Below are 26448 nucleotides of genomic sequence, written 5' to 3' on the forward strand. Positions count from 1 at the left end.
CTGCATTCTATCCATGCTGGCTTTTGCAGGCTACTTGAGACATGAAACAGATGGGTGGGCAGGGCATATAGGCTGTCACTTTATTAATAAACAATTTGTCTATATGGATAATGGAAACACTTCAACCACTTCATTTTTATTTAAATTCAAAAACATTTTAGCATATTTTTTTATTTTAGGTGTGACATTACGTCCAACTGTTTTGATCTACATGACAGTTCAATGGAAACTCACTGTGGCAGCCAATTGTCACATCTACTTTCCATCCGGACTTTCTAAATGTTGACAAAAGAAATGACTGGACAAGTAAATGGAAAGCTAATGACGGTTTCTAGTAGTTAGTTGGTTGCAGAGCTGCGTGTTGAGCAGGGTACTGAAAGTTAACAAGCTGGCTTTGGTGAAACTGAAATTGGAGCATCTTTGGATATGAAAAGTGCAGTGTGGGTTCACTTCTGAAACACGTCAAGAATATGGAGAGGATGTTCATTGAATTGTAATGAAATCGAAAACACCTTATTGCCATTCTGTATATTCCTCTTGGATAAGCTGAGCTAGTGATGTTTGTTTTGTGATACTGTATACTATCATGAAGCTCTACAGGACTAGACAAACATTTTGGGATCCCAGGTACAATCTCCTGCTGTTGTGCCCTTAAGCAAGGAGCTTTACCCCCATTATGTAAAATAATTGCACTGTTAGGCTAATGTATAAAACACGTGGTCAAGCCATCTGGAGAGCTACTGGGTGTACAGGCTTTGGATACAGCACTGCTCAAACACCAGAGTCCGCTTATCAAGGTCATGTTGAGCTGCTGCTTTAAAAAACAATGAGTGGGGCACAAACAAAAGCCTGCCTACCCAGTAGCTTTCCTGGAGGATGTAAACATAATTACCAACCAAATGCAATAATCAATAACAATGTAATACTCCGAAAAACCCTACGAGAAATAAGAAATATGAAGGACACTAAGGAAGCATACTCTATATGGGTCAGTTCCAATATCATATTTACAGTGCATTTGTAAAGTATTTTAGACCCGTTCACCTTTTCCACGTTTTGTTACATTACAGCGTTATTCTAAAATAAATGTTTTCATCAATCTACACACAATACCCCCAATACAGGTTTTTAGAAATTTTTGCAAATGTATTAATAAAAAACAAACCTTATTTGCATAAGTATTCAGACATTTTGCTGAGACTCGAAATTGAGCTCGGGTGCATCCTGTTTCCATTGATCATTCTTGAGATGTTTCTACAACTTGATTGGAGTCCACCTGTGGTAAATCCAATTGATTGGACATGATTTGGAAAGGCACACCTGTCTACTTAAGGTCCCACAGTTGACAGTGCATGTCAGAGCAAAAACCAAGCCATGAGGTTGAAGGAATTGTTCGTAGAGCTCCAAGACAGGATTGTGTCAAGGCACAGTTCTGGGGAAGGGTACCAAAACATTTCTGCAGCATTGAAGGTCCCCAAGAACACAGTGGCTTTCATCATTCTTAAATGGAAGAATTTAGGAACCACCAAGACTCTTCCTAGAGCTGGCCGCCCGGCCAAACGGAGCAATCAGGGGAGAAGGGCCTTGGTCAGGGAGGTGACCAAGAACCCGATGGTCACTCTGACAGAGCTCCAGAGTTCCTCTGTAGAGATGGGAGAACTTTCCAGAAGGACAACCATCTCTGCAGCACTCCACCAATCAGGCCTTTATGGTAGAGTGGTCAGATGGAAGTCACTCCTCAGTAAAAGCCACTCTTTAGTAAAAGGCACATGACAGCTCATTTTGGAGTTTGGTAAAAAGGCACCTAAACATTTACATTTACATTTAAGTCATTTAGCAGACGCTCTTATCCAGAGCGACTTACAAATTGGTGCATTCACCTTATGATATCCAGTGGAACAACCACTTTACAATAGTGCATCTAACTCTTTTAAGGGGGGGGGGGGGTTAGAAGGATTACTTTATCCTATCCTAGGTATTCCTTAAAGAGGTGGGGTTTCAGGTGTCTCCGGAAGGTGGTGATTGACTCCGCTGACCTGGCGTCGTGAGGGAGTTTGTTCCACCATTGGGGTGCCAGAGCAGCGAACAGTTTTAACTGGGCTGAGCGGGAAACGCTCAGCCATGACGAACAAGATTCTCTTGTCTGATGAAACCAAGATTTGAACTCTTTGGCCTGAATGCCAAGCGTCACATCTGGATGAAAGATGAACAGAGCAAAGTACAGAGAGATCCTTGATGAAAACCTGCTCCACAGCGCTCAGGACCTCATACCTGGGCAAAGGTTCACCTTCCAACAGGACAATGACCCTAAGCACACAGCCAAGACAATGCAGGAGTGACTTTGGGACAAGTCTGAATGTCCTTGAGTGGCCCAGCCAGAGCCCGGACTTGAACCCGATCAGACATCTCTGGGGAGACCTGAAAATTGCTGTGCAGGGATGCTCCCCATCCAACCTGACAGAGCTTAAGAGGATCTGCAGAGAAGATTGGGAGAAACTCTCCAAATTGTATTAGTCACATGGGCCGAATACAACCGGTATGGACCATACAGTGAAATGCTTACTTACGAGCCCCTAACCGACAGTGTAGTTTCAAAACATACGGATAAGAAATAGAGATTAAAGTAACAAGTAATTAAAGGGGAGCAGAAGAGAAAAAACTACATACATACATACATACATACATACAGGGGGGGTGCCGGTGCAATGTGCGGGGCCACCGGTTAGTTGAGGTAGTATGTACATGTAGGTAGAGTTAATTAAAGAGACTATGCATAGATGACAACAGAGAGTGGCAGTGGGGAGGGGGGATGCAAATAGTCTGGGTAGCCAATTGACTAGATGTGCAGGAGTCTTATGGCTTGGGGGTAGAAGCTGTTTAGAAGCCTCTTGGACCTACACTTGGCGCTCCGGTACCGCTTGCCGTGTGGTAGCAGGCAGAACAGTCTATGACTAGGGTGGCCGGAGTCTTTGACAATTTTTAGGGCCTTCCTCTGACACTGCCTGGTGTAGAGGTCCTGGATGGCAGGAAGCTTGGCCCCAGTGATGTACTGGGCCTTTCGCACTACCCTCTGTAGTGCCTCGGAGGCTGAGCAGTTGCCATACCAGGCAGTGATGCAACCAGTCAGGATGCTCTCGATGTTGCAGCTGTAGAAACTTTTGAGGATCTGAGGACCCATGCCAAATCTTTTCAGTCTCCTGAGGGGGACCATGTTAGTTTGTTGGTAATGTGGACACCAAGGAACTTGAAGCTCTCAACCTGCTCCACTACAGCCCCGATGATGAGAATGGGGGCGTGCTCGGTCCTCCTTTTTCCTGTAGTCCACAATCATCGCCTTTGTCTTGATCACGTTGAGGGAGAGGTTGTTGTCCTGGCACCACACGGCCAGGTCTCTGACCTCCTCACTGTAGGCTGTCTCGTTGTCGGTGATCAGGCCTACCACTGTTGTCATCGGCAAATTTAATGATGGTGTTGGAGTCGTGGTGTGCCAAGTAGAGGTCGACCGATTATTATTTTTCAACGCCGATACTGATACCGGTTATTGGAGGACCAAAAAAAGCCGAAACAGATTAATCGGCCAATTTTTTAATTTTTTTAATAATTACAATTACAACAATACTGAATGAACACTTATTTTAACTTAATATAATACATCAATAAAATCAATTTAGCCTCAAATAAATAATGAAACATGTTCAATTTGGTTAAAATAATGCAAAAACAAAGTGTTGGAATAGAAAGTAAAAGTGCAATATGTGCCATGTAAAAAAGCTAATGTTTAAGTTCCTTGCTCAGAACATGAGAACATATGAAAGCTGGTGGTTCCTTTTAACATGAGTCTTCAATAATCCCAGGTAAGAAGTTTTAGGTTGTAGTTATTATAGGAATTATAGGACTATTTCTCTCTATACCATTTGTATTTCATATACCTTTGACTATTGGATGTTCTTATAGGCACTTTAGTATTGCCAGTGTAACAGTGTAGCTTCCGTCCCTCTCCTCGCCCCTACCTGGGCTCGAACCAGGAGCACATCGACAACAGCCACCCTCGAAGCATCGTTACCCATCGCTCCACAAAAGCCGCAAGGGGAACAACTACTCCAAGTCTCAGAGCGAGTGACGTTTGAAATGCTATTAGCGCGCACCCCGCTAACTAGCTAGCCATTTCACTTCGGTTACACCAGCCTAATCTCGGGAGTTGATAGGCTTGAAGTCATAAACAGCTCAATGCTTGAAGCATTACGAAGAGCTGCTGGCAAACGCACGAAAGTGCTGTTTGAATGAATGCTTACGAGTCTGCTGCTGCCTACCATCGCTCAGTCAGACTGCTCTATCAATTATCAAATCATAGACTTAATTATAACATAAGAACACACAGAAATACGAGCCTTTGGTCATTAATATGGTCGAATCCGGAAATTATAATTTTGAAAACAAAACGTTTATTCTTTCAGTGAAATACGGAACTGTTTCGTATTTTATCTAACGGGTGCCATCCTTAAGTCTAAATATTGCTGTTACATTGTACAACCTTCAATGTTATGTCATAATTATGTACAATTCTGGCAAATTAATTACGGTCTTTGTTAGGAATAAATGGACTTCACACAGTTCGCAACGAGCCAGGCGGCCCAAACTGCTGCACATACCCTGACTGCTTGCACGGAACGCAAGAGAAGTGACACAATTTCCCTAGTTATAAGAAATTCATGTTAGCAGGCAATATTAACGAAATATGCAGGTTTAAAAATATGTACTTGTGTATTGATTTTAAAGAAAGGCATTGATGTTTATGGTTAGGTTTGGTGCAACGACAGTGCTAAATCATCACCCGTTTGGCAAAGTTGGCTGTGATTCGATGAGAAATTAACAGGCACCGCATTGATTATATGGAACGCAGGACACGCTAGATAAACTAGTAATATCATCAACCATGTGTAGTTAACTAGTGATTATGTGAAGATTGATTGTTTTTTATAAGTTTAATGCTAGCTAGCAACTTACCTTGGCTTCTTGCTGCCCTCGTGTAACAGGTAGTCAGCCTGCCATGCAGGCTCCTCGTGGATTGCAATGTAAGGCAAGTGGTTAGAGCGTTGGACTAGTAACCGGAAGGTTGCAAAAACGAATCCCTGAGCTGACAAAGTAAAAATCTGTCGTTCTGCGCCTGAACAAGGCAGTTAACCCACCGTTCCTATGCTGTCATTGAAAATAAGAATGTGTTCTTAATTAACTGACTTGCCTAGTTAAATAAAGGTGTAAAAAATAAAGGTGCAAAAAACCCGATTTCCAATTGTTATGAAAACTTGAAATCGGCCCTAATTAATCGGCCATTCCGATTAATCGGGCGACCTCTAGTGCCAAGCTTGTAGCGTCATACCCAAGAAGACTCGAGGCTGTAATCGCTGCCAAAGGTGCTTCAGCAAAGTACTGAAAAAAGGGTCTGAATACTTATGTAATTGTGATATTTAAGTTAGAAACCTGTTTTTGCTTTATGGGGTATTGTGTGTAGATTGATGAGGGGGAAAAAACTATTTAATCCATTTTAGAATATGCCTTTAACGTAACAATGTGGGATAAGTGAAGGGGTCACTTTCCAAATGCACTATTGATGTTTTTAAGGATGTGCTTATGACAACAAACTTCTATTTATAACTTGTCAGATATGTCCAGATCAACTAGCCCATATCAGCTAACGTTAAGGTTTTAGATATTGTCTTTTTTTTTGTCACTCAAGTCACATGAAATCATATTAGACATGGCAAAATGTATAGAATGTCAAGAAAATGTGCTTTAAAACGGCAACATTTTCTTTGCACCCCATGACAAAATGGGTACAATTGCAGGAAATAAGCTTTAACCCTGCAAAAGTCTCTCCACCACCAAGAGGGGTGTTAACAGTTTGTATCATGAACAGTGCCTGTGACCATAGAAATAGACATGGTGCGTGGGCCCACGCGCAGGGGGTGCAGGGGGTGCGCTGGAGTGTTCCCATGCTGGAAGGGGAGCCGCAAGGGAAAAAGTTTGGGAACCCCTAAGCTCGATCAAACACTAAATATGAACTTGTTGCTAGTTTTTAATGTGCTTAAAAATAAATACCACTGACACTAATAAAATTGTGATAAAAAAATAAATAATAATAATTGTATTTATAAATGGTGTAATTGTGTGAATTTTACAGTGGATATAGGCCTAGCCTTTATTCAGTCGAATGGCGAATGGACGATGTGCCAGACATTGAGTTGTGAAACGCTGCCAATTGCTCAGTATTTGGAGTTGAGAAATAAATCATACAGCACTGGAAAGCTGGGATCCCGTTCTTTTCAAGCGATGGCGGCCTCTTCCCGAGATTGCATTTAGGAATGTTGCGCAGTGACTGGACTTACTTGAACACATTGCTTTCCACGCAGCAATCGGCTATATGAGGAGTTGCACTCTCTTGCCGCCCTACAGTTGACGTTCCGCTCAAACTAGGCTATATGTGCGTGTGATAATTAAACAAAATAGCTCATTAACATCTTCGGGATCTAATCTGGTTTTTAAACTATTACATAGACTACAGCCCTCAATCTCCACTCTGGATTTAGAAGCCAGTTCCACTGCAGTTTTTTCATTGTTCACCATTGTTAGACCTGGGACACCAGGTGGCGTGTGTGCAATTAATTATCAGGTAGAACTGAAAACCAGTAGGTTCCGGACCTCATAGGGTAACAGTTGAATACCCCTGGACTACAGAATAGCATCATTACAATATTTTTTTTCTCTGGCCTAAGCGGTGCCTGTAGATACAATACATGATTCTACTCTGATGCGCTCTGCAGAGATTGGGAGTACAGTGCACAGCACATTGCATTTGGAGGACACCTTTTGATATAACTCTGATCAAAGTAGTTTTATTTATATATATATATATATATATATATATATGTATATATATGTATATATATATACACTGCTCAAAAAAATAAAGGGAACACTTAAACAACACAATGTAACTCCAAGTCAATCACACTTTTGTGAAATCAAACTGTCCACTTAGGAAGCAACACTGATTGACAATACATTTCACATGCTGTTGTGCAAATGGAATAGACAAAAGGTGGAAATTATAGGCAATTAGCAAGACACCCCCAATAAAGGAGTGGTTCTGCAGGTGGTGACCACAGACCACTTCTCAGTTCCTATGCTTCCTGGCTGATGTTTTGGTCACTTTTGAATGCTGGCGGTGCTTTCACTCTAGTGGTAGCATGAGATGGAGTCTACAACCCACACAAGTGGCTCAGGTAGTGCAGCTCATCCAGGATGGCACATCAATGCGAGCTGTGGCAAGAAGGTTTGCTGTGTCTGTCAGCATAGTGTCCAGAGCATGGAGGCGCTACCAGGAGACAGGCCAGTACATCAGGAGACGTGGAGGAGGCCGTAGGAGGGCAACAACCCAGCAGCAGGACCGCTACCTCCACCTTTGTGCAAGGAGGAGCAGGTGGAGCACTGCCAGAGCCCTGCAAAATGACCTCCAGCAGGCCACAAATGTGCATGTGTCTGCTCAAACGGTCAGAAACAGACTCCATGAGGGTGATATGAGGGCCCGACGTCCACAGGTGGGGGTTGTGCTTACAGCCCAACACCGTGCAGGACGTTTGGCATTTGCCAGAGAACACCAAGATTGGCAAATTCGCCACTGGCGCCCTGTGCTCTTCACAGATGAAAGCAGGTTCACACTGAGCACGTGACAGAGTCTGGAGACGCCGTGGAGAACGTTCTGCTGCCTGCAACATCCTCCAGCATGACCGATTTGGCGGTGGGTCACTCATGGTGTGGGGTGGCATTTCTTTGGGGGCCGCACAGCCCTCCAAGTGCTCGCCAGAGGTAGCCTGACTGCCATTAGGTACCGAGATGAGATCCTCAGACCCCTTGTGAGACCATATGCTGGTGCGGTTGGCCCTGGGTTCCTCCTAATGCAAGACAATGCTAGACCTCATGTGGCTGGAGTGTGTCAGCAGTTCCTGCAAGAGGAAGGCATTGATGCTATGGACTGGCCCGCCCGTTCCCCAGACCTGAATCCAATTGAGCACATCTGGGACATCATGTCTCGCTCCATCCACCAACGCCACGTTGCACCACAGACTGTCCAGGAGTTGGCGGATGCTTTAGTCCAGGTCTGGGAGGAGATCCCTCAGGAGACCATCCGCCACCTCATCAGGAGCATGCCCAGGCGTTGAAGGGAGGTCATACATGCACGTGGAGTCCACACACACTACTGAGCCTCATTTTGACTTGTTTTAAGGACATTACATCAAAGTTGGATCAGCCTGTAGTGTCGTTTTCCACTTTAATTTTGAGTGTGACTCCAAATCCAGACCTCCATGGGTTGATAAATTTGATTTCCATTGATAATTTTTGTGTGATTTTGTTGTCAGCACATTCAGCTATGTAAAGAAAAAAGTATTTAATAAGAATATTTCATTCATTCAGATCTAGGATGTGTTATTTTAGTGTTCCCTTTATTTTTTTGAGCAGTGTATATAACTTAAATCTATATTCTACTTGTCCAACAATTTGTTTCACTTGTTCCGGACAAGTGTTAATTATGTCGAGCCCTGCTCTACTTGTACCCCTTGAATGTACAATAAAGGTGTCTACGTTCACCCCCATCTCTCTCACTTCCTGTTTTCACTTTCTCTACTTGTGAAGGAAGCAGAGAAGATGGTGGCGTATCTACAGGACAGTGACAACCGGCTGGCTGCCAAGAGCTCAGCACCCAAACCAGCTGGCCTGCCGCTCACACACGAGGCTGCTCTGAAGTGGTTCTATAAAGACCCCCAGGGAGAGATGCAGGGTAAGACAGAGGGAGAGAATGAAGGGAGGGGGGGGCTTCTTTGAATGGAAATCTGCGTGCTCTGCAACCAGTATCATTTCAACTAGTCACCACTGCTGGAGAGAGACTGGGTTCTTTATCTGTTATCAATGGCACGGACTGCTCAGAGTGCATACACCTGTATTTCCTGTTCTGAAGTAAATTATTAATCTGTGATTCGAAGGGGTTGTACAGCCAAGGAATATAATTTCAAATAGTCAGATTCAGAGCAACTTTTTAAATATTTTTAAATATTTTTTTTAATGGACACATGTAAAAGTGACATTGTCAAATGTAATTATCTCCCCCTCTCCAGGTCCGTTCAGTAACCCGGAGATGACAGAGTGGTTCCAGGCAGGCTACTTCACAATGACCCTGCTGGTGAAGAGAGGCTGTGACGAGGTCTTCCAACCCCTGGGGGAGATCATCAAAATGTGGGGCAGGGTCCCCTTCGCCCCTGGACCAGCACCGCCACCCTTACTGGTAACCATCACACACACCTGAGCTCCATCGAGCATTCTAGCATTCGCTCCTCCTTTGAAATATTGTCAAATAATCTTGATAATTCCATAGTCAATTCAAAATTATTCGTACTCACCCTCGACCACTTTAGTCTACTCATTGTCAAGACAAAGCAAGTTTGTGTTGGCCGCCTGCACTTCAGAAGGAAAATGTTGTGAATGTTACAATTATTTATTCTACAAGTCAGAGGCGTGTTAGCTGTACATGTATTGCGCTCCACAACGCTGTGCCATGTTGAACGCATCCAAGGTGGTCGTCCGCCTGCCGATCCCCATGTCTAACTCGCCGTCTGTGTTCACAGGGTGACGCTGGGGACCAGGAGCGTCTGAAACTGCAGCAGGAGCTGACTGCCCTCAACCTGTACCAGCTGCAGCAGCTGCAGTACCAGTACCTGTTGAGGCAGCAGTACGCCCAGGCCCTGGCCCAGCAGAAAGCCCAGGCCCTCAGCTCAGCACCACACCAGCAGCAGCAGCAGCAGCAGCAGCAGATCAACCTGCTCCTCCAGCAATACCAGGCCCTCAAGATGAGGTCAGCGGAACACACGTAAGCGTACCCGTGCGCCCACACCTCTACTGCATTACCCGGCCCTTAAGATGAGGTCAGCGGGGCATACTGTACGTAAGCACACACACACCTCTACTGCAGTACCCGGCCCTTAAGATGAGGTCAGCGGGGCATACTGTACGTAAGCACACACACACCTCTACTGCATTACCCGGCCCTTAAGATGAGGTCAGCGGGGCATACTGTACGTAAGCACACACACACCTCTACTGCAGTACCCGGCCCTTAAGATGAGGTCAGCGGGGCATACTGTACGTAAGCACACACACACCTCTACTGCATTACCCGGCCCTTAAGATGAGGTCAGCGGGGCATACTGTACGTAAGCACACACACACCTCTACTGCAGTACCCGGCCCTTAAGATGAGGTCAGCGGGGCATACTGTACGTAAGCACACACACAGACCTCTACTGCAGTACCCGGCCGTTAAGATGAGGTCAGCGGGGCATACTGTACGTAAGCACACACACACCTCTAATGCAGTACCCGGCCCTTAAGATGAGGTCAGCGGGGCATACTGTACGTAAGCACACACACACACACACACACACACCTACAGTAATCCCAGTGTCCGAGAACATGTCAGGCCAGGCACACATTAACACAGAGTAGGGTGAAGTTGCCCCTAGACACTAATCTTGGGTCAGTATAGCATTTTCCCCACTAATGGTTAAGTTTAGAATTGGGGGAGAGGAAACTGATCCGAGATCTGTAGTTAGGTGAAACGTCATTTTGTAGAACACACACACACACACACCACACACAGCAATACCTCAATACCCCCCCTCAAGATGACATCACACATACAGATAATGCAATGTCGATCATGTTAATGTTGGTAATGTAACTTGTTTCTGTGTCGGTCTCCCTGTCTAGAACATCCGAGAATCTCTTACCTCCGGTGACGCGGTCCATGTCTGTACCAGACTCCCAGGGTTCTGTGTGGGAAATGCAGCACCCCACCTCTCAGGTCTCTTGCACACCAAACATCCAGCAACCTGCCCCAAGTGGTACGTCTCAACCCAGAACACAGGAACTTGCACAGAATTTGTTTTGGCTGATGTTTTATAGCATATAGAGCTTTTGGTAGTTTGAGGATCTGAACCTCAATTTACAAAAAGAAGAGAAACCTCAATCGTATGATCTATAATGGCCATCTGGCCTGACTGTCTGTTTTGTGTCCTGTGTAGCGTGGGAGGGCAGCAGTGTGTGGGATCTGCCCATAGACTCCATGGCCCAGGCCCCCACCATAGAACAGATGCAACAGCTGGAGAAGAGCAAGGCTGCTAAGGTAAGCGCACTGTATTGTCTATACTTACGCAATCCTTCGTTTCAGATCTAGACGTAGTGCTCAGGGGTTGGGCTCAATTCGGGGGGAATTGGGACATTTTAAACACTTTTTATAAAAGCTAGACTAGATTCAGCACCACAGATACTGAGATGAGTGCGACTCAACCCTTTGCTCTCACACAGTCACACAGAGTATCAGCTCACCTCGGCTACAATGTGTTAACTACCGGAGCAAAACAGCGGTGAAGTTTGGCCTTGCGATTTCAACGCTCTTAGTTTTTGGGAAATCAGCCCGATATTGCTGTTTAATTAGTATCTCGCTGAATCTACTTTTTAAACAATGCTATGAAAATGATACAATGTGATTTGCTTTTTGAAGGTCTCTCCTCCTCATCTACTGGAGATGGAGCGGCGTGAGGCTGAGCTGAGGGCCAAGAGGGAAGAGGAGGAGAAGGAGAGGAAAAGACTGGAGGAAGCGTTACGGGCCCGACAGGAGGCGGAACGCAAACGCCTGGAGGAGGAGCTATCACGTCATAAACAGGTTAGGGGGGGTGGTCCTGCTGGAATAAGACGGTCATAATACCATGCTTTAGAGAAGTTGGTATGAAACGTTATGAATTTCAGCTGCACCACACCTAGTCTTTGTTGATGTTCAGTACATGTTTGCCTAGAGTTGCAAGTTTGACCCAGTAGCCGGTCAATTCCTAGAAATAGGCCTTGTTTTCTGTTTAATGCAATGCATTTGATGGATTTTTACTATACACAGGAGGAGGAGTTGAGGCAGCGGGAGCAGGAGGCACAGCGCAGACAGAAGGAGGAAGAGGAACGGCAGGCACAGGAGGAGGCCCTCCGCAGACTGGAGGAAAGGAGGAGGGAGGAGGAAGAGCGGAAGCAAAGGGAAGAGTTTCTCCATAAACAGGTACTGGGCTTCAGAATAAAGACAGTATCAGGGCCCATAATCATGAAGCGTCTCAAAGTAGGAGTGCTGATCTAGGATTAGTTTTCATTTTTAGATCACGTGTAAAAGTACTCCCTCGCTGCGACGGTTATTTTCAAGATCATTGTAGATCCGCAGTAATGGTTTGGAGATGACATGGCCTAAAATGGCGTCAGCATGCTTCAGTTCGGCTGGTCCCTAGCCGAACTCTGCTCACATACTCCCTTAAGACCGTAGCTTGAAAAAAATGGCAATAGTACTGTTTGTCCATTATGGGACGCCGTTGGCAGAATACACTTCCTCAAAATAGTCATAATGAATCTAAGGTAACTCAAGATATGTCATTAATTTTGCCGTTTTTGCCGAAGAGATCTTAATTAGATGTAAAATTGCCAGACTAAGGTGTTTGGTGCAGTATTTAGCACGAGTCGCGTCTCGTTGAATGACAACAAAGACTTTACTGAAGAATCCCTACTGTTGACCAATCACCGATGAAGGGGCGTAGACTTCGGCTCCGAACTTCAGCTTGCCTCCAGAAAAAATGTTTTGTGCCTTTAACAACCGGGGGGGAAAACTCACCGAAGTCCAAAACGAACAAAAGCGTCACTAAATGTTGTTATAATGTACACTACCGTTCAAAAGTTTGGGGTCACTTAGAAATGTCCTTGTTTTTGAAAGAAAACACATTTTTGTCCATTTAAAATAACATCAAATTGATCAGAAATACAGTGTAGACATTGTAAATTACTATTGTAGCTGGAAACGGCTGATTTTTAATGGAATATCTACATGGGCGTACAGAGGCCCATTATCAGCAGCCATCACTGCTGTGTTCCAATGGCACGTTGTGTTAGCTAATCCAAGTTTATCATTTTAAAAGGCTAATTGATCATTAAACCCTTTTGCAGTTATGTTAGCACAGCTGAAAACTGTTATGATTAAAAGAAGCAATAAAACTGGCCTTCTTTAGATTAGTTGAGTATCAGCATTTGTTGGTTCGGTTACAGGCTCAAAATGGCCAGAAACAAAGAACTTTCTTCTGAAACTCGTCAGTCTATTCTTGTTCTGAGAAATGAAGGCTATTAGTTGTGAGAAATTGCCAAGAAACTGAAGAGCTCTTAAACGCTGTGTACTACTCCCTTCAAAGAACAGCGCAAAGATAATGGGCCGTTTCCAGCTACAATAGTCATTTACAACATTAACAATGTGTACACTGTATTTCTGATCAATTTGATGTTATTTTAATGGATAAAAAATGTCTTTTTAAGTGACCCCAAACTTCTGAACGGTGTGTATATACGAACTCTACTGAACTGTTTCAGCTGCGAAGCATGCTGAAAGCCTTAAAACAGAAGCATGTCTGTTCTACGAAATACATTCTTAAATAAATCTATTCTCAAAGGTTGTATTTTCTCTCTTAACGCTGTGTGCACTGAACTGACGTGCATGATTGTTGCTGACACTCCGATGTTTAGAAGAAGTGAATTAAACTGCGACGCTCAACTTAAACAGCAGTGTGTAGCCTACTGTTGCTGCTGGCAAAGTAATTTAAATCCTGTACTTTATCACTCAGGATGTAACTTTATTTACAGTTATACTGTTTTTGCCATGTAATGTTAAAACAGACAGACAACCCCATTGTAAAATATTTACCTCAAATGTATTTATACAGCCCTTCTTACATCAGCTGATATCTCAAAGTGCTATACATAAACTCAGCCTAAAACCCCAAACAGCAAGCAATGCAGGTGTAGAAGCATGGTGGCTAGGAAAAACTCCTTGAAAGGCCAAAACCTAGGAAGAAACCTAGAGAGGAACCAGGCTATGAGGGGTGGCCAGTCCTCTTCTGGCTGTGCAGGGTGGAGATTATAACAGAACATGGCCAAGATGTTCAAATGTTCATAAATGACCAGCATGGTCAAATAATAATAATCACAGTAGTTGTCATGGGTGCAACAGGTCAGCACCTCAGGAGTAAATGTCAGTTGGCTTTTCATAGCCGATCATGAAGAGTATCTCTACCGCTCCTGCTGTCTCTAGAGAGTTGAAAACAGCAGGTCTGGGACAGGTAGCACGTCCGGTGAACAGGTCAGTGTTCCATAGCCGCAGGCAGAACAGTTGAAAATGGAGCAGCAGCACGGCCAGGTGGACTGGGGACAACAAGGAGTCATCGTGCCAGGTAGTCCTGAGGCATGGTCCTAGGGCTCAGGTCCTCCGAGAGAGAGAGAGAGAGAAAGAAAGAGAGAGAGAGAGCATACTTAAATTCACACAGGACACTGGATAAGACAGGAGAAGTACTATAGATATAACAGACTGACCCTAGCCCCCCGACACATAAACTACTGCAGCATAAATACTGGAGGCTGAGACAGGAGGGGTCAGGAGACACTGTGGCCCCATCCGATGATACCTCCGGACAGGGCCAAACAGGCAGGATATAACCCCACCCACTTTGCCAAAGGACAGCCCCCACTAGAGGGATACCTTCAACCACCAACTTACCAGCCTGAGACAAGGCCGAGTATAGCCCAGATAAATATTCCTCTCTAGACGCATCCTATGGCTCTTCACAACATGAGAGTGAAACATTTATTCTGACCATCTAAAATTATATTCATTTTGGAGTAGAATGTACATTTTTTAAAGTTACCGGAACTGAGTTTCTCTGTACTTCTACATCGGAATCTGTACTCCCTAAGCAAGGGGACTGGAATTGGTTACATTTGCAGTTTAATGCATGTACAAAATTATTATTGTTCCCTAAAAGCATGAAAGGGGAGATCGACTTAAGTTTCAGTCATGGGGATTTTTTTTCCTTTAAAGTAATATGGTCAGGGGGGACCTGATCCTAGATGAGTACTCCTACTCTTAGTTGCTTTGTGAATACTGCTAAGGCTAAAAGGCATATTGCTACATAATGTTAATACTGAAGTTGACCATGTTCTAACAACCACATTTCTCCCCAGGAGGAGGAGCGCCGGAAGCAGGAGGAGGAGCGCCGGAAGCAGCAGGAGGAGGAGCGCCGGGAGGAGGAGCGCCGGAAGCAGGAGGAGGAGCGCCGGATGCAGAAGGAGCTGGAGGCCCTGAGGAGGTGCGAGGAGGAGAAGCGGCTGGAGGAGGAGGCGGTGGCGGCCGCGGTGGCGTTGGCACGGCAACAGCAGGAGGAGGCGAAGAGGAGGGAGCAGGAGGCGGCGAGGCAGCAGGAGCTAGCCAGACAGAGGCAACAGCAGCAGGAGGCGCTCCGCCGACTACAGCTGCAACAGCAGCAGCAACAGCTAGCCCAGATGAAGGTGACTAATATTATAACACTAACACAACACAAAATACACCTTACACTGCAGCAGCAGCAACAACTAGCACAGGTAAGGGTAACATACTTAGTATGCACACACTATACACACCTACCACTACACTAGCCCAGGTGAAGGTACCTTATAAACTACACACCATATATAACTACCAAAGTAACTTTGAAGTCAGAACATCACTGAATACTGTGTTTTAAGGTACCTGTAATTTAGCATGAAAAATGTACTGGTTACCAGACTACCTTTGCTCCTTTTCCCTGTCTCGTAGCTGCCGTCGTCCTCTAAGTGGGGCCAGCAGTCAGCAGTCACGGCAGCAGCCATCTCCCAGTCCCAGAACGCCTTGTCGCTTGCTGAGATCCAGAAAGTGGAGGAGGAGAGGGAACGACAAGCACGAGAAGAGGTGTGAGCATAGGGGCTGAGTTCGTAGAGGGATACGGAGGCACTGCAGTATAGTGCTACCAATCTGGACAATGCTTAACAGCATTTTGGATAGCATAATACAATTTCACTAGATATCTATTGTTTAAAAAGGCTCTAAATTGTTAAAAATCCTTCTCAACCCAACTTTACTATTAGTTTTTCTCGCCTCAATCACCTGTCAATCACCGAACTTGTTTTCCTGCTATGTTTATAAGGAGCGCAGTAAATCTCACTCTCCCCTCCCTCCATGCAGCAGCGGCGCCAGCAAGCAGAGCTCCTAAAGCTCCAGCAGCAGCAGGCCCTGCAGGAGGCCCTGCAGCCTCAGGCCAAGCTCTCTGGTTGGGGCAGCGTGGCCAAGCAGCCGGCCGCCACCAAGTCCCTGCTGGAGATCCAGAGGGAGGAGGCCCAGCAGGTGAAGCAGAGGAAGGAGCAGGGGGGTGGGAGCCAGCAGCCCAGTCACCCCACCGTCACCCAGCAGAACCGCGCCCAGAACAGAGCTGTGAGTCACTCGTTGGTTTGTTATTTCGTTCATTCATTTAATTCGTCTGCGTTCATTCTGGGTAGGTCTTCCATGTCATTTATTTGACTATGTGTTGATAGTGGTGTCTAAAACGGTGTTTCTCAAACCTTTCTTTGAGGACCCCCAGATGTTTCAAAGATTAGCCCACCTGATTCATCTAATCAAGGGCTTTGATGATTAGTTGACAAGCTGAATCAGGTGTTCTAGGGCTGGAATAAATCAAATACATTGAACGTCTGGGGGGCCCTGGAGAAGAGGTCGGGCAAACACTGCTCTAAATCAGACTACTCTGTTGGAAAACTTCCCTTCATTATTTGCCGTAATGACACAGGTTTACTTTAGTTAAGTTTATTAGGATCCCCATTAGCTACTGTACATACAGCAGCTACTCTTCCTGAGGACCACATAAAACGTACAAATACATGACAAACACAGTAATAGACAAGAACAACATAAGATATTACATTAAAAATAAAATAATGAAAGTAAAATAAGTTATATATAGGAAAGACAACAGAAATACTATTTACACACTTCATATTCTTATATACAGTACAGTTAAATTAGATCTTTCAATAGAGGATAGGCACTCTGATGCCAGATGTTTTTTTAATCTGTTTTTTAACCTCTAGTAGCAGAGCATTCCACGATGACATGGCTTTGTACATGGATCTCTTTTCCCCCAGACCACTGCTCTGAGTTCCTCAGTGTGGGGCTCGGTGGCCACCAGCAGCATGGGCGGCGGGGCTCCTAACTGGGGCGGGGAAAGCAGCAGCATCTGGGGCGACAGCACAAACTCCAACATGGGCTTCTGGGACGAGGCGGTGAAGGAGGCGGCCCAGCCCCCGCCACAGGCCCCACCCCCCACCAGGAAGCCCAACGCTCAGAAGAACAACAAGGCCAACGCCAACCTCAGGTACGACCTCAGGACACTTTTACAGCTCACACCTGCTTGTCTATTTTGGCTGCTTGACTCGAAAGGTCGTGGTCAGGACAATTCTCTACCACATGGCTATTTTTTACGTTTGAGGTATTAAGGGGAGAAGCCTATTTTTCCACTTACTCAAATCAAATTTTATTAGTCCCGTACACATGGTTAGCAGATGCGAGTGTAGCGAAATGCTTGTGCTTCTAGTTCCGACCATGCAGTAATATCTAACAATTAATCTAACAGTTTCACAACAACTACCTTATACACACAAGTGTAAAGGAATGAATAAGAGTATGTACATATAAATATATGGATGAGCGATGGCCGAACGGCGTAGGCAAGATGCAGTAGATGGTATAGAATACAGTATATACATATGAGATGGGGAATGTAGGGTATGTAGACCTTATATAAAGTGGCATTGTTTAAAGTGACTAGTGATACATTTATTACATCAAATTTTTAATTATTAAAGTGGCTAGAGATTTGATTCAGTATGTTGGCAGCAGCCACTCAAATGTTAGTGATGGCTGTTTAACAGTCTGATGGCCTTGAGATTGAAGCTGTTTTTCAGTCTCTCGGTCCCAGATTTGATGCACCTGTACTGACCTCACCTTCTGGATGATAGCAGGGTGAACAGGCAGTGGCTCGGGTGGTTGTTGTCCTTGATCTTTTTGGCCTTCCTGTGACATCGGGTGGTGTAGGTGTCTTGGAGGGCAGGTAGTTTGCGTGATGCGTTGTGCAGACCTCACTACGCTTAGGGCAGTGTGATTGCGTTGTCTGTGGACCTATTGGGGCGGTAAGCAAATTGGAGTGGGTCTAGGGTATCGGGTAAGGTGTGATTCTTAACTAGTCTCTCAAAGCACTTCATGATGACGGAAGTGAGTGCTACGGGGCAATAGTAATTTAGTTCAGTTACCTTAGCTTTCTTGGGTACAGCAACAATGGTGGACATCTTTAAGCATGTGGGGACAGCAGACTGGGATAGGGATTTATTGAATATGTCCGTAAACACACCAGCCAGCTGGTCTGCGCATGCTCTGAGGATGCGGCTAGGGATGCCGTCTGGGCCAGCAGCCTTGCGAGGGTTAACACCTTTAAATGTTTTACTCACGTTGGCTGCGGTGAAGGAGAGCCCGCAGGTTTTGGTAGCGGACCGTGTCGGTGGCACTGTATTGTCCTCAAAGCGAGCGAATTAGTTTAGTTTGTCTGGGACCAAGACATCGTGGTCCGCGACGGGGTTGGTTTTCTTTTTGTAGTCCGTGATTGACTGTAGACCTTGCCACATTCCTCTCGTGTCTGAGCTGTTGAATTGCGACTCTACTTTGTCTCTTTACTGACGCTTACCTTGTTTGATTGCCTTGCGGAGGGAATAGCTACACTGTTTGTATTCTGTCATGTTTCCGGTCGCCTTCCCTGATTTAAAAGCAGTTGTTCACGCTTTCAGTTTTGAGCGAATGCTGCCATCAATCCACGGTTTCTGGTTGGGTAAGGTTTTAATAGTCGCTGTTGGTACAACATCACCGATGCACTTGCTAATAAACTCGCTCACCAAATCAGCGTACACGTCAATGTTGTTGTCTGAGGCTGCCCGGAACATATCCCAGTCCATGTGATTGAAGCAATCTTGAAGCGTGGAATCAGATTTGTCGGACCAGCGTTGAACAGACCTGAGCACGGGTGTTTCCTGTTTTAGTTTCTGTCTATAGGCTGGGAGCAACAAAATGCAGTCGTGGTCAGATTTGCCGAAAGGAGGGCGAGGGATGGCGTTGTATGCGTTGCGGAAGTTAGACTAACAATGATCCAGAATTTCCCAGCCCGGGTCGCACATTCAATATGCTGATAAAATTTAGGGAGCCTTGTTTTCAGATTAGCCTTGTTAAAATCCCCAGCTACAATAAATTCAGCCTCAGGATATGTGGTGTCCAGTTTACATAGAGTCCAATTAAGTGCTTTCAGGGCCGTCGAGGTGTCTGCTTTGGGGGGATGTACACGACTGTGATTATATTCTAATTGAATTCTCTTGGTAGATAATGCGGTCGACATTTGATTGTAAGGAATTCTAGGTCAGGTGAACAAAAGGTCTTGAGTTCCTGTATGTTGTTATGATCACACCACGACTGGTTAATCATAAGGCATACACCCCCACCCTTCTTCTTATACCAGAGAGATTTTTGTTTGTCGGCGCGATGCGAGAAGAAAACAGGTGGCTGTACCGACTTTGATAATGTATCCTGAGTGAGCCATGTTTCCGGTACAATCTCTGTCTCTCTGGAAGGCAACCCTTGCTCGGATTTCATCTATCTTGTTGTCAAGAGACTGGACGTTGGCTAGTAGTATACTCGTGAGCGGTGGGCGATGTGCCCGTCTACGGAGCCTGACCAGAAGACCGCTCCGTCTGCCCCTTCTGCGGCACCGTTGTTTTGGGTCGCCTGCTGGGATCCGACCCATTATCCTGGGTGGTGGACCAAACAGAGGATCCGCTTCGGGAAAGTCATATTCCTGGTCGTAATGTTGGTAAGTTAGCGTTGTTCTTATATCCAATAGTTCCTCCCGGCTGTATTTAATGAGACTTAAGATTTCCTGGGGTAACAGTGTATGACACTTGCTCTACGACCCCCACAAGCGTCTTGGGACTCGTTTGAAGTCGGTACAGCCAATCTGCCAACTTCTGTCTGTAGCGTCCGAACAGTTTGGTCTACACACTAATATGAACCCTTTGTGGAAAGGTGAGACTCTCACGAACACGTGAGGCCTAGCTCGCATTCGGCTTTCCAATTCATCCTAAAGGTGTTCGATGGAGTTGAGGTCAGGGCTCTGTGCAGACCAGTCAACTTCTTCCACACCGATCTCGACAAACCATTTCTGTATGGACCTCGCTATGTGCCCGGGGCGTTGTCATGCTGAAACCGGAAAGGGCCTTCCCCAAAGTGTTGCCACAAAGTTGGAAGCAGAGAATCATCTAGAATGTCATTGTATGCTGTAGCGTTAAGATTTCCCTTCACTGGAACTAAGGGGCCTAGCTCGAACCATGAAAAACAGCTCCAGACCATTATTCGTCCTCCACCAAATGTTACGGTTGGCACTATGCATTCGGGCAGGTAGTGTTATCCTGGCATCCGCCAAACTCAGATTTGTCCGTTACACTGCCAAATGGTGAAACGAGATTCATCACTCCAGAGAACGCGTTTCCACTGCTCCAAAGTTCAATGGCGGCGAGGTTTACACCACTCCAGCCTACGCTTGACATTGTGCATGGTGATCTTAGGCTTGTGTGCGGCTGCTCGGCCATGGAAACCCATTTCATGAAGCTCCTGACGAACAGTTCTTGTGCTGACGCTGCTTCCCGAGGCAGTTTGGAACTCTGTAATGAGTATTTCAGCCGAGGACAAACTATTTTTATGAGCTTCAGCACTCAGCTGAGTGCTGAAGTGCATAAAAATAGTTATAGTATTAGTATATAGTATTAGGGATGTGAGACCGGATTTGTGTTTTACTTGTCTTTATACACCTCTATAGAACAACTTGTCAAATACAGGTGCATTGAATACTGATGTATTCCTGTCTGGGGAGACAGGAGCATGTCATGATAAACTTTCAGTCCAGACCAAGGAGCCCTACTCCCCCCTACCACAGGACACTATTTTGAAATATGTGTATTATGTACATGTTATTCTCTGAAAATAAGCAAATATTCTTGCACTTCATATGAACTTTCCACAAGTTTCACATTTTTCGGGCCCTTACCAGTTTGCATCCCTGAATATGATGAATCACTTATAAATAGGATGATGGTTTAACAGGAAGTCTATAAAGTTTTGGGGCCAGTGTATCTAATCGTGTGTGTATGTGTGGTAACTGTGAGCAGCAGTCGGGCCAATAAGAAGGTGGAGGAGGAGGAGAAGCTGCTGAAGTTGTTCCAGGGGGTTAATAAGAGCCAGCAGGATGGCTTCATGCAGTGGTGTGAGCAGACCCTGCACACCCTCAACACCGCCAACAACCTGGACGGTGAGTATATAATATACGCACACACACCGCCAACAACCTAGGTGCGTCCGAAATGGCACCCCCTATTCCTTAGGGGCCCTGGTCCAAAATAGTGCACTATATAGGGAAAAGGTGTCAATTCGGACGCACGCTAAAGATACCTTGAACCTAAAGTAACCGTGACTGTGTGTGACCCCATCTTTAAAACTCACCCGACCCTCTTCCTCTAGTCCCGACATTTGCGTCTTTCCTGAAGGAGGTGGACAGTCCGTACGAGGTGCACGACTACGTGCGCGCCTACTTGGGGGACACATCCGAGGCTAAGGAGTTTGCCAAGCAGTTCCTGGAACGCCGTGCCAAGCAGAAGGCCAACCAACAGAAAGAGCCCCAGGCCCCACAGAACCAGCAGCCGACTCTCAAACAGCGACAGCAACAGCAGGTGAGAGAAACATGGCACAGCAGTTCATTGGACAACTGGGGTGTAGCTATCTTTTAGTAACCAAACGAGACAAAAACGGAGAAGGAACTTCCTGATTTTGTCCAAAAGAAACTTGTTTTTGTTACAATCTGTTTTCCATTGCAAAACCTTTTGCTTTGGTGTGCACTAATGAATACTCCCCTGGTTTGCCGTTTTGTTGTTGTATGATAATCGATTGGACTTATATTGCGCTTTTCAAAACACCCAAAGAGCTTTAAATAGTAGGGGGATGCTCACCTCATCCACCACCAATAGTTGAACTACCTAGTGTTGTCACGTTGGTAACATTTTATTATCGATACAATAGAAGGTCAAGTAACGCGATACAACCGGGGAAACATTTCAGATATGCCTGGCGTCCTGTTCACCTTGTCCCCTGACACTTGTTCACATTTTCTTAACGTTATGCTCATGTGCTATACAACACCTGTCACTGATATTCACACTTCTACTCAAAACAACACATATTACTTTACACTGTTCACTTTATGATAGAATACTGCATAGAATGGCTAATTTGCTCATATTTGCAAAGGCCCACCTGTGATTTGGCTGGAAGAATGGAGGAAGGAATATATACTGAACACAAATATAAATGCCACATGCATTTTTGCGGAGTTACAGTTCATATAAGGAAATCAGTCAATTGGGGCGCCAGGCCCAGCCAATCAGTGAGTTTTCTTCCCCTACAAAAGGGCTTTATTACAGACAGAAATACTCGGATGTGGAGGTCCTGGGCTGGCGTGATTACACATCGTCTGCGTTTGAGGCCGGTTGGACATACTGTCAAATTCTCTAAAACGACATTATGGTAGAATAAAAATTCAATTATCTGGCAACAACTCTGGTGGTGAAATGATATACAATGTATCAACTATGTTCGCGCTGCTCCAATGTATCACAGAAGACTGATCAGGGTCCGCCCTCGCCGTCATAGCTAAATTATATTTTCAAATCTGATGGAGGATTAGATGTGCATGAAGAGCGGACAGAGAGAAGCAGGTGAGTGAGGGCTGGAAGGGGATGCGGCTGGCGGATTACAGCTGCCACACGTAATATGTGCATGGAAGTGAAGTGGAAGTTATTGGACCCGTGTGTAAAATAGGCTAGTGTTGCCAAAGCAGCAGCTACTCTTCCTGGGGTCCAGCGAAATTAAGGCAGTTTATACAATTTTAAAACATTACAACACATTAACAGATTTCACAACACACTGTGTGCCCTCAGGCCCCTACTCCACCACTACCACATATCTACAGTACTAAATCCATGTGTATGTATAGTGTGTATGTTATCGTGTGTGTGTGCCAATGTTTATGTTGCTTCACAGTCCCCGCTGTTCCATAAGGTGTTTTTTTAATCCGTTTTTTAAATCTAATTTTACTGCTTGTGTCAGTTACTTGATGTGGAATAGAGTTCCATGTAGTCATGGCTCTATGTAGTACTGTGTGCCTCCCATAGTCTGTTCTGGACTTGGACTGTGAAGAGACCTCTTGTGGGGTATGGATGGGTGTCCGAGCTGTGTGCCAGTAGTTTAGACAGACAGCTCGGTGCATTCAACATGTCAATACCTCTCATGAATAAAAGGAGTGATGAAGGCAATCTCTCCTCCACTTTCAGCCAGGAGAGATTGACATGCATATTATTAATATTAGCTCTCTGTGTACATCCAAGGGCCAGCCGTGCTGCCCTGTTCTGAGCCATTTTGCCATTTTCCTAAGTCCTTTTTTGTGGCACCTGACCACACGACTGAACAGTAGTCAAGGTGTGACAAAACTAGGGCCTGTAGGACCTGCCTTGTTGATAGTATTGTTAAGGCAGAGCAACGCTTTATTATAGACAGACTTCTTCCCATCTTAGCTACTACTGCATCAATATGTTTTGACCATGACAGTTTACAATCTAGGGTTACTCCAAGCAGTTTAGTCGTCTCAACTTGCTCAATTTCCACATTATTTATTACAAGATTTAGTTGAGGTTTAGTGAATGTTTTGTTCCAAATACAAGCTTTAAGTTTTAGAAATATTTAGGGCTAACTCATTCCTTGCCACCTACTCTAAAACTGACTGCAGCTCTTTGTTGATTGTTGCAGTCGTTTCAGTCGCTGTAGTAGCTGTCGTGTATAGTGTTGAGTCATCCGCATACATAGAAACTCTGGCTTTACTCAGTGGCTTGTCGTTAGTGAAAAATGCAAGGGGCCTAAACAGCTAACCTGGGGAATTCCTGATTCTAACTGGATTATATTTGATAGGCTTCCATTAAAGAAAACTTCTGTGTTCTGTTTGACAATTAACTATTTATCCACATTATAGCAGGGGGTGTAAAGCCATAACACAAGTTTTTCCAGCAGCAGACTGATCAGTAATGTCAAAAGCTGCACTGAAGTCTAACAAGACAGCCCCCACAATCATTTTATCAATTTCTCTCAGCCAATCATCAGTCATTTGTGTAAGTGCTGTGCTTTTTGAGTGTCATCTGATTCAATAAATGAAGGAGCCGAGTTGGCTTTTTTCCCCAAAATTTAAGTTAAGGTGCCCCAAAGCTTTTTAATATCATTCTTTATATAATTTATTTGTTTCATTTCTTTTTATTTAGTTTAGTCACATGATTTCTTAATTTGCAGTTCTTTTGCCAATCAGTTGGGCTGCCAGACTTAATTGCCATACCTTTTGCCTCATCCCTCTCAACCATACAATTTTTCAATTCCTCATCAATCCAAGGGGATTTAACAGTTTTTACAGTCATTTTCTTAATGGGTGCGTGCTTATTAGTAACTGGAGTAAGTAGTTTCATAAATGCGTCAAGTGCAGCGTCTGGTTACTCCTCATTACACACCACAGACCAGCAAATATTCTTTACATCATCAACATATGAATCACTACAAAACTTCTTGTATGACTTCTTATACACTATATTAGGCCCAGCCTTTGGAACTTTGGTTTTCCTAGATATGGCTATTATTATATGTAACGTTAACAGTATTAAAAAATGTTGGAATCAAATGTATTATGACGTTTTGGTACCAGTATACTGTGCAACACCACTAGTTAGTAATTATCTCACCCCTCATTTCCCCTGTGACTCCATTTCCCAGGATTCAGTATGGGGCGTGAGCGGGACGGGCTCTCAGACTCGGTACCAGTCGAACCACACAAGCCTCCAGCAGCAGGCACGTTTCGAGACCGTCACCTCAGGGAAGAAGAAGAAAAAGCAGAAGATGGTCCGGGCAGACCCCAGCCTGCTAGGTGAGGACAAATACAATTCTGCATTTTTTAAGGAGTTAAGAGTATGAGAGTCATTTGTTATTGTATCACCTTCATTCCTATATCACCACTGATACAGCCTTACCTGGCAACTCACAGCATCAGTTGATAAGAAGTACTCTATCGTTTAAATGTTTGACATTGAATCTAACGTAACTTTTCCTGTTCTCTCCTCTCCCCAGGTTTTTCTGTGAACGCGGCGTCTGAGAGGTTGAATATGGGCGAGATAGAGACGGTGGAGGACTTTTAAAGGGACTGCTCTGCCGCCACTGACTCAATCCGTTTTGAACAGCTGTCATTTTACCCGCCCACGCGTCCCGTCCCCCACCTCCCCGTCCCAATCCCTTTTCTTTTTTGAAAATGCATCCTCTTTCTGTTCTGTTTAAGTTAATTTAATGTTTGTCATTGGAAGCTGGGGATGCTTTCCAGTGCCAAAGGACCCCCACCCAAAAAACATCCCTAATGAGTATTTTGCCCTATGGGAGACCGGGAGAAGGCTAATGACGCAGCCAGACAATCAAACGGAACATTCACGCAATGAAACATTGAACGAACTGACCAAAAAAATCTATGAATTGAAATCTGACTTCTCTCGGAGAAGAGAGCAGAGCTAAGGGGATGAGGAGGATGTGGATGTCTCTCCCCGTCTATGGTTGGCTGTTCAATTCCCTTCTAGTCTCTGGTGTCTGAAAGTGCCCAAAAAGAGAGGCCACTTCCTGATGCAATCATCTCCCCATGGAATTTTTTAATGCGTGGACATAAGGGTGAGGATGCGGGGGGATTTTCGGTGAAAAAAAATTGGCAGTTAAACCTTTTTTTTTGTTTTTTATTTATTGAAAGTTTTTCCTCCCCCTTCCATTTTGTTAAATTTTCTCTCCTGTTTTCTGCCAGTTGTTTGTGGATGATGGTTGCATTGTAGAAGCTAAGGATGTGTGGCCGCTGATGTCCTGTTTTAAGGACATGTTCGAAAGTTCCAAGTAGTTATCCATTTCTTGTAAAATACTAGGCTGTTTAAAGAATAAACTTTCAATTCTGCATCTGTATTATAATATATGAAAATGATGAACTACTGGAGTCATACTTTTCTATTGCGGTATGAAATAAAACAGTCTCTTGTGTGGGCTGTTCACACTTCTGTCTTTTGTATGAATGAACAACTTCAAAATAATGAAAGTGTATCATTTTGCCTTCTTGCCTGCACAATGTTTGTACTCCCAACCCCCTCTGATGCTGATGCACTGTAGACAGATTAAAAAAAAAAAAAAAAAAAAAAACATTGACACTTTTTAGGAAATTTGTTATCCTGCGTAAGATTCAACGTTGTGCATTTATCTCATCCCAGTCATTGAGTTCCAATACTACTCTAACCAGCCTCTGG

At 44.7% G+C, this 26448-nt stretch overlaps 1 protein-coding gene across 7 annotated transcripts in view; it reads left to right on the plus strand.

Moving 5' to 3' along the window:
• LOC139550911 (GRB10-interacting GYF protein 2-like) overlaps positions 1 to 26205 on the plus strand; it is a 36294-nt gene extending 10089 nt beyond the window's left edge. For all 7 annotated transcript variants that reach the window (XM_071362173.1, XM_071362169.1, XM_071362170.1 and 4 more), the window contains exons 14-28: positions 8689 to 8833; positions 9168 to 9334; positions 9675 to 9916; positions 10816 to 10949; positions 11130 to 11230; positions 11609 to 11770; positions 11996 to 12148; positions 15133 to 15456; positions 15743 to 15874; positions 16148 to 16393; positions 17101 to 17330; positions 21214 to 21353; positions 21563 to 21771; positions 24902 to 25052; positions 25253 to 26205. In XM_071362173.1, the coding sequence (XP_071218274.1) occupies positions 8689 to 8833; positions 9168 to 9334; positions 9675 to 9916; positions 10816 to 10949; positions 11130 to 11230; positions 11609 to 11770; positions 11996 to 12148; positions 15133 to 15456; positions 15743 to 15874; positions 16148 to 16393; positions 17101 to 17330; positions 21214 to 21353; positions 21563 to 21771; positions 24902 to 25052; positions 25253 to 25320 (2604 nt within the window). In that variant the 3' untranslated portion in view covers positions 25321 to 26205. The remainder of the gene's footprint in view (positions 1 to 8688; positions 8834 to 9167; positions 9335 to 9674; positions 9917 to 10815; positions 10950 to 11129; positions 11231 to 11608; positions 11771 to 11995; positions 12149 to 15132; positions 15457 to 15742; positions 15875 to 16147; positions 16394 to 17100; positions 17331 to 21213; positions 21354 to 21562; positions 21772 to 24901; positions 25053 to 25252) is intronic.
• Positions 26206 to 26448: the final 243 nt, after the last annotated feature.

The sequence above is a fragment of the Salvelinus alpinus genome, chromosome 23 (genome assembly GCF_045679555.1).
Source record: "Salvelinus alpinus chromosome 23, SLU_Salpinus.1, whole genome shotgun sequence".
Lineage (NCBI taxonomy): Eukaryota > Metazoa > Chordata > Actinopteri > Salmoniformes > Salmonidae > Salvelinus > Salvelinus alpinus.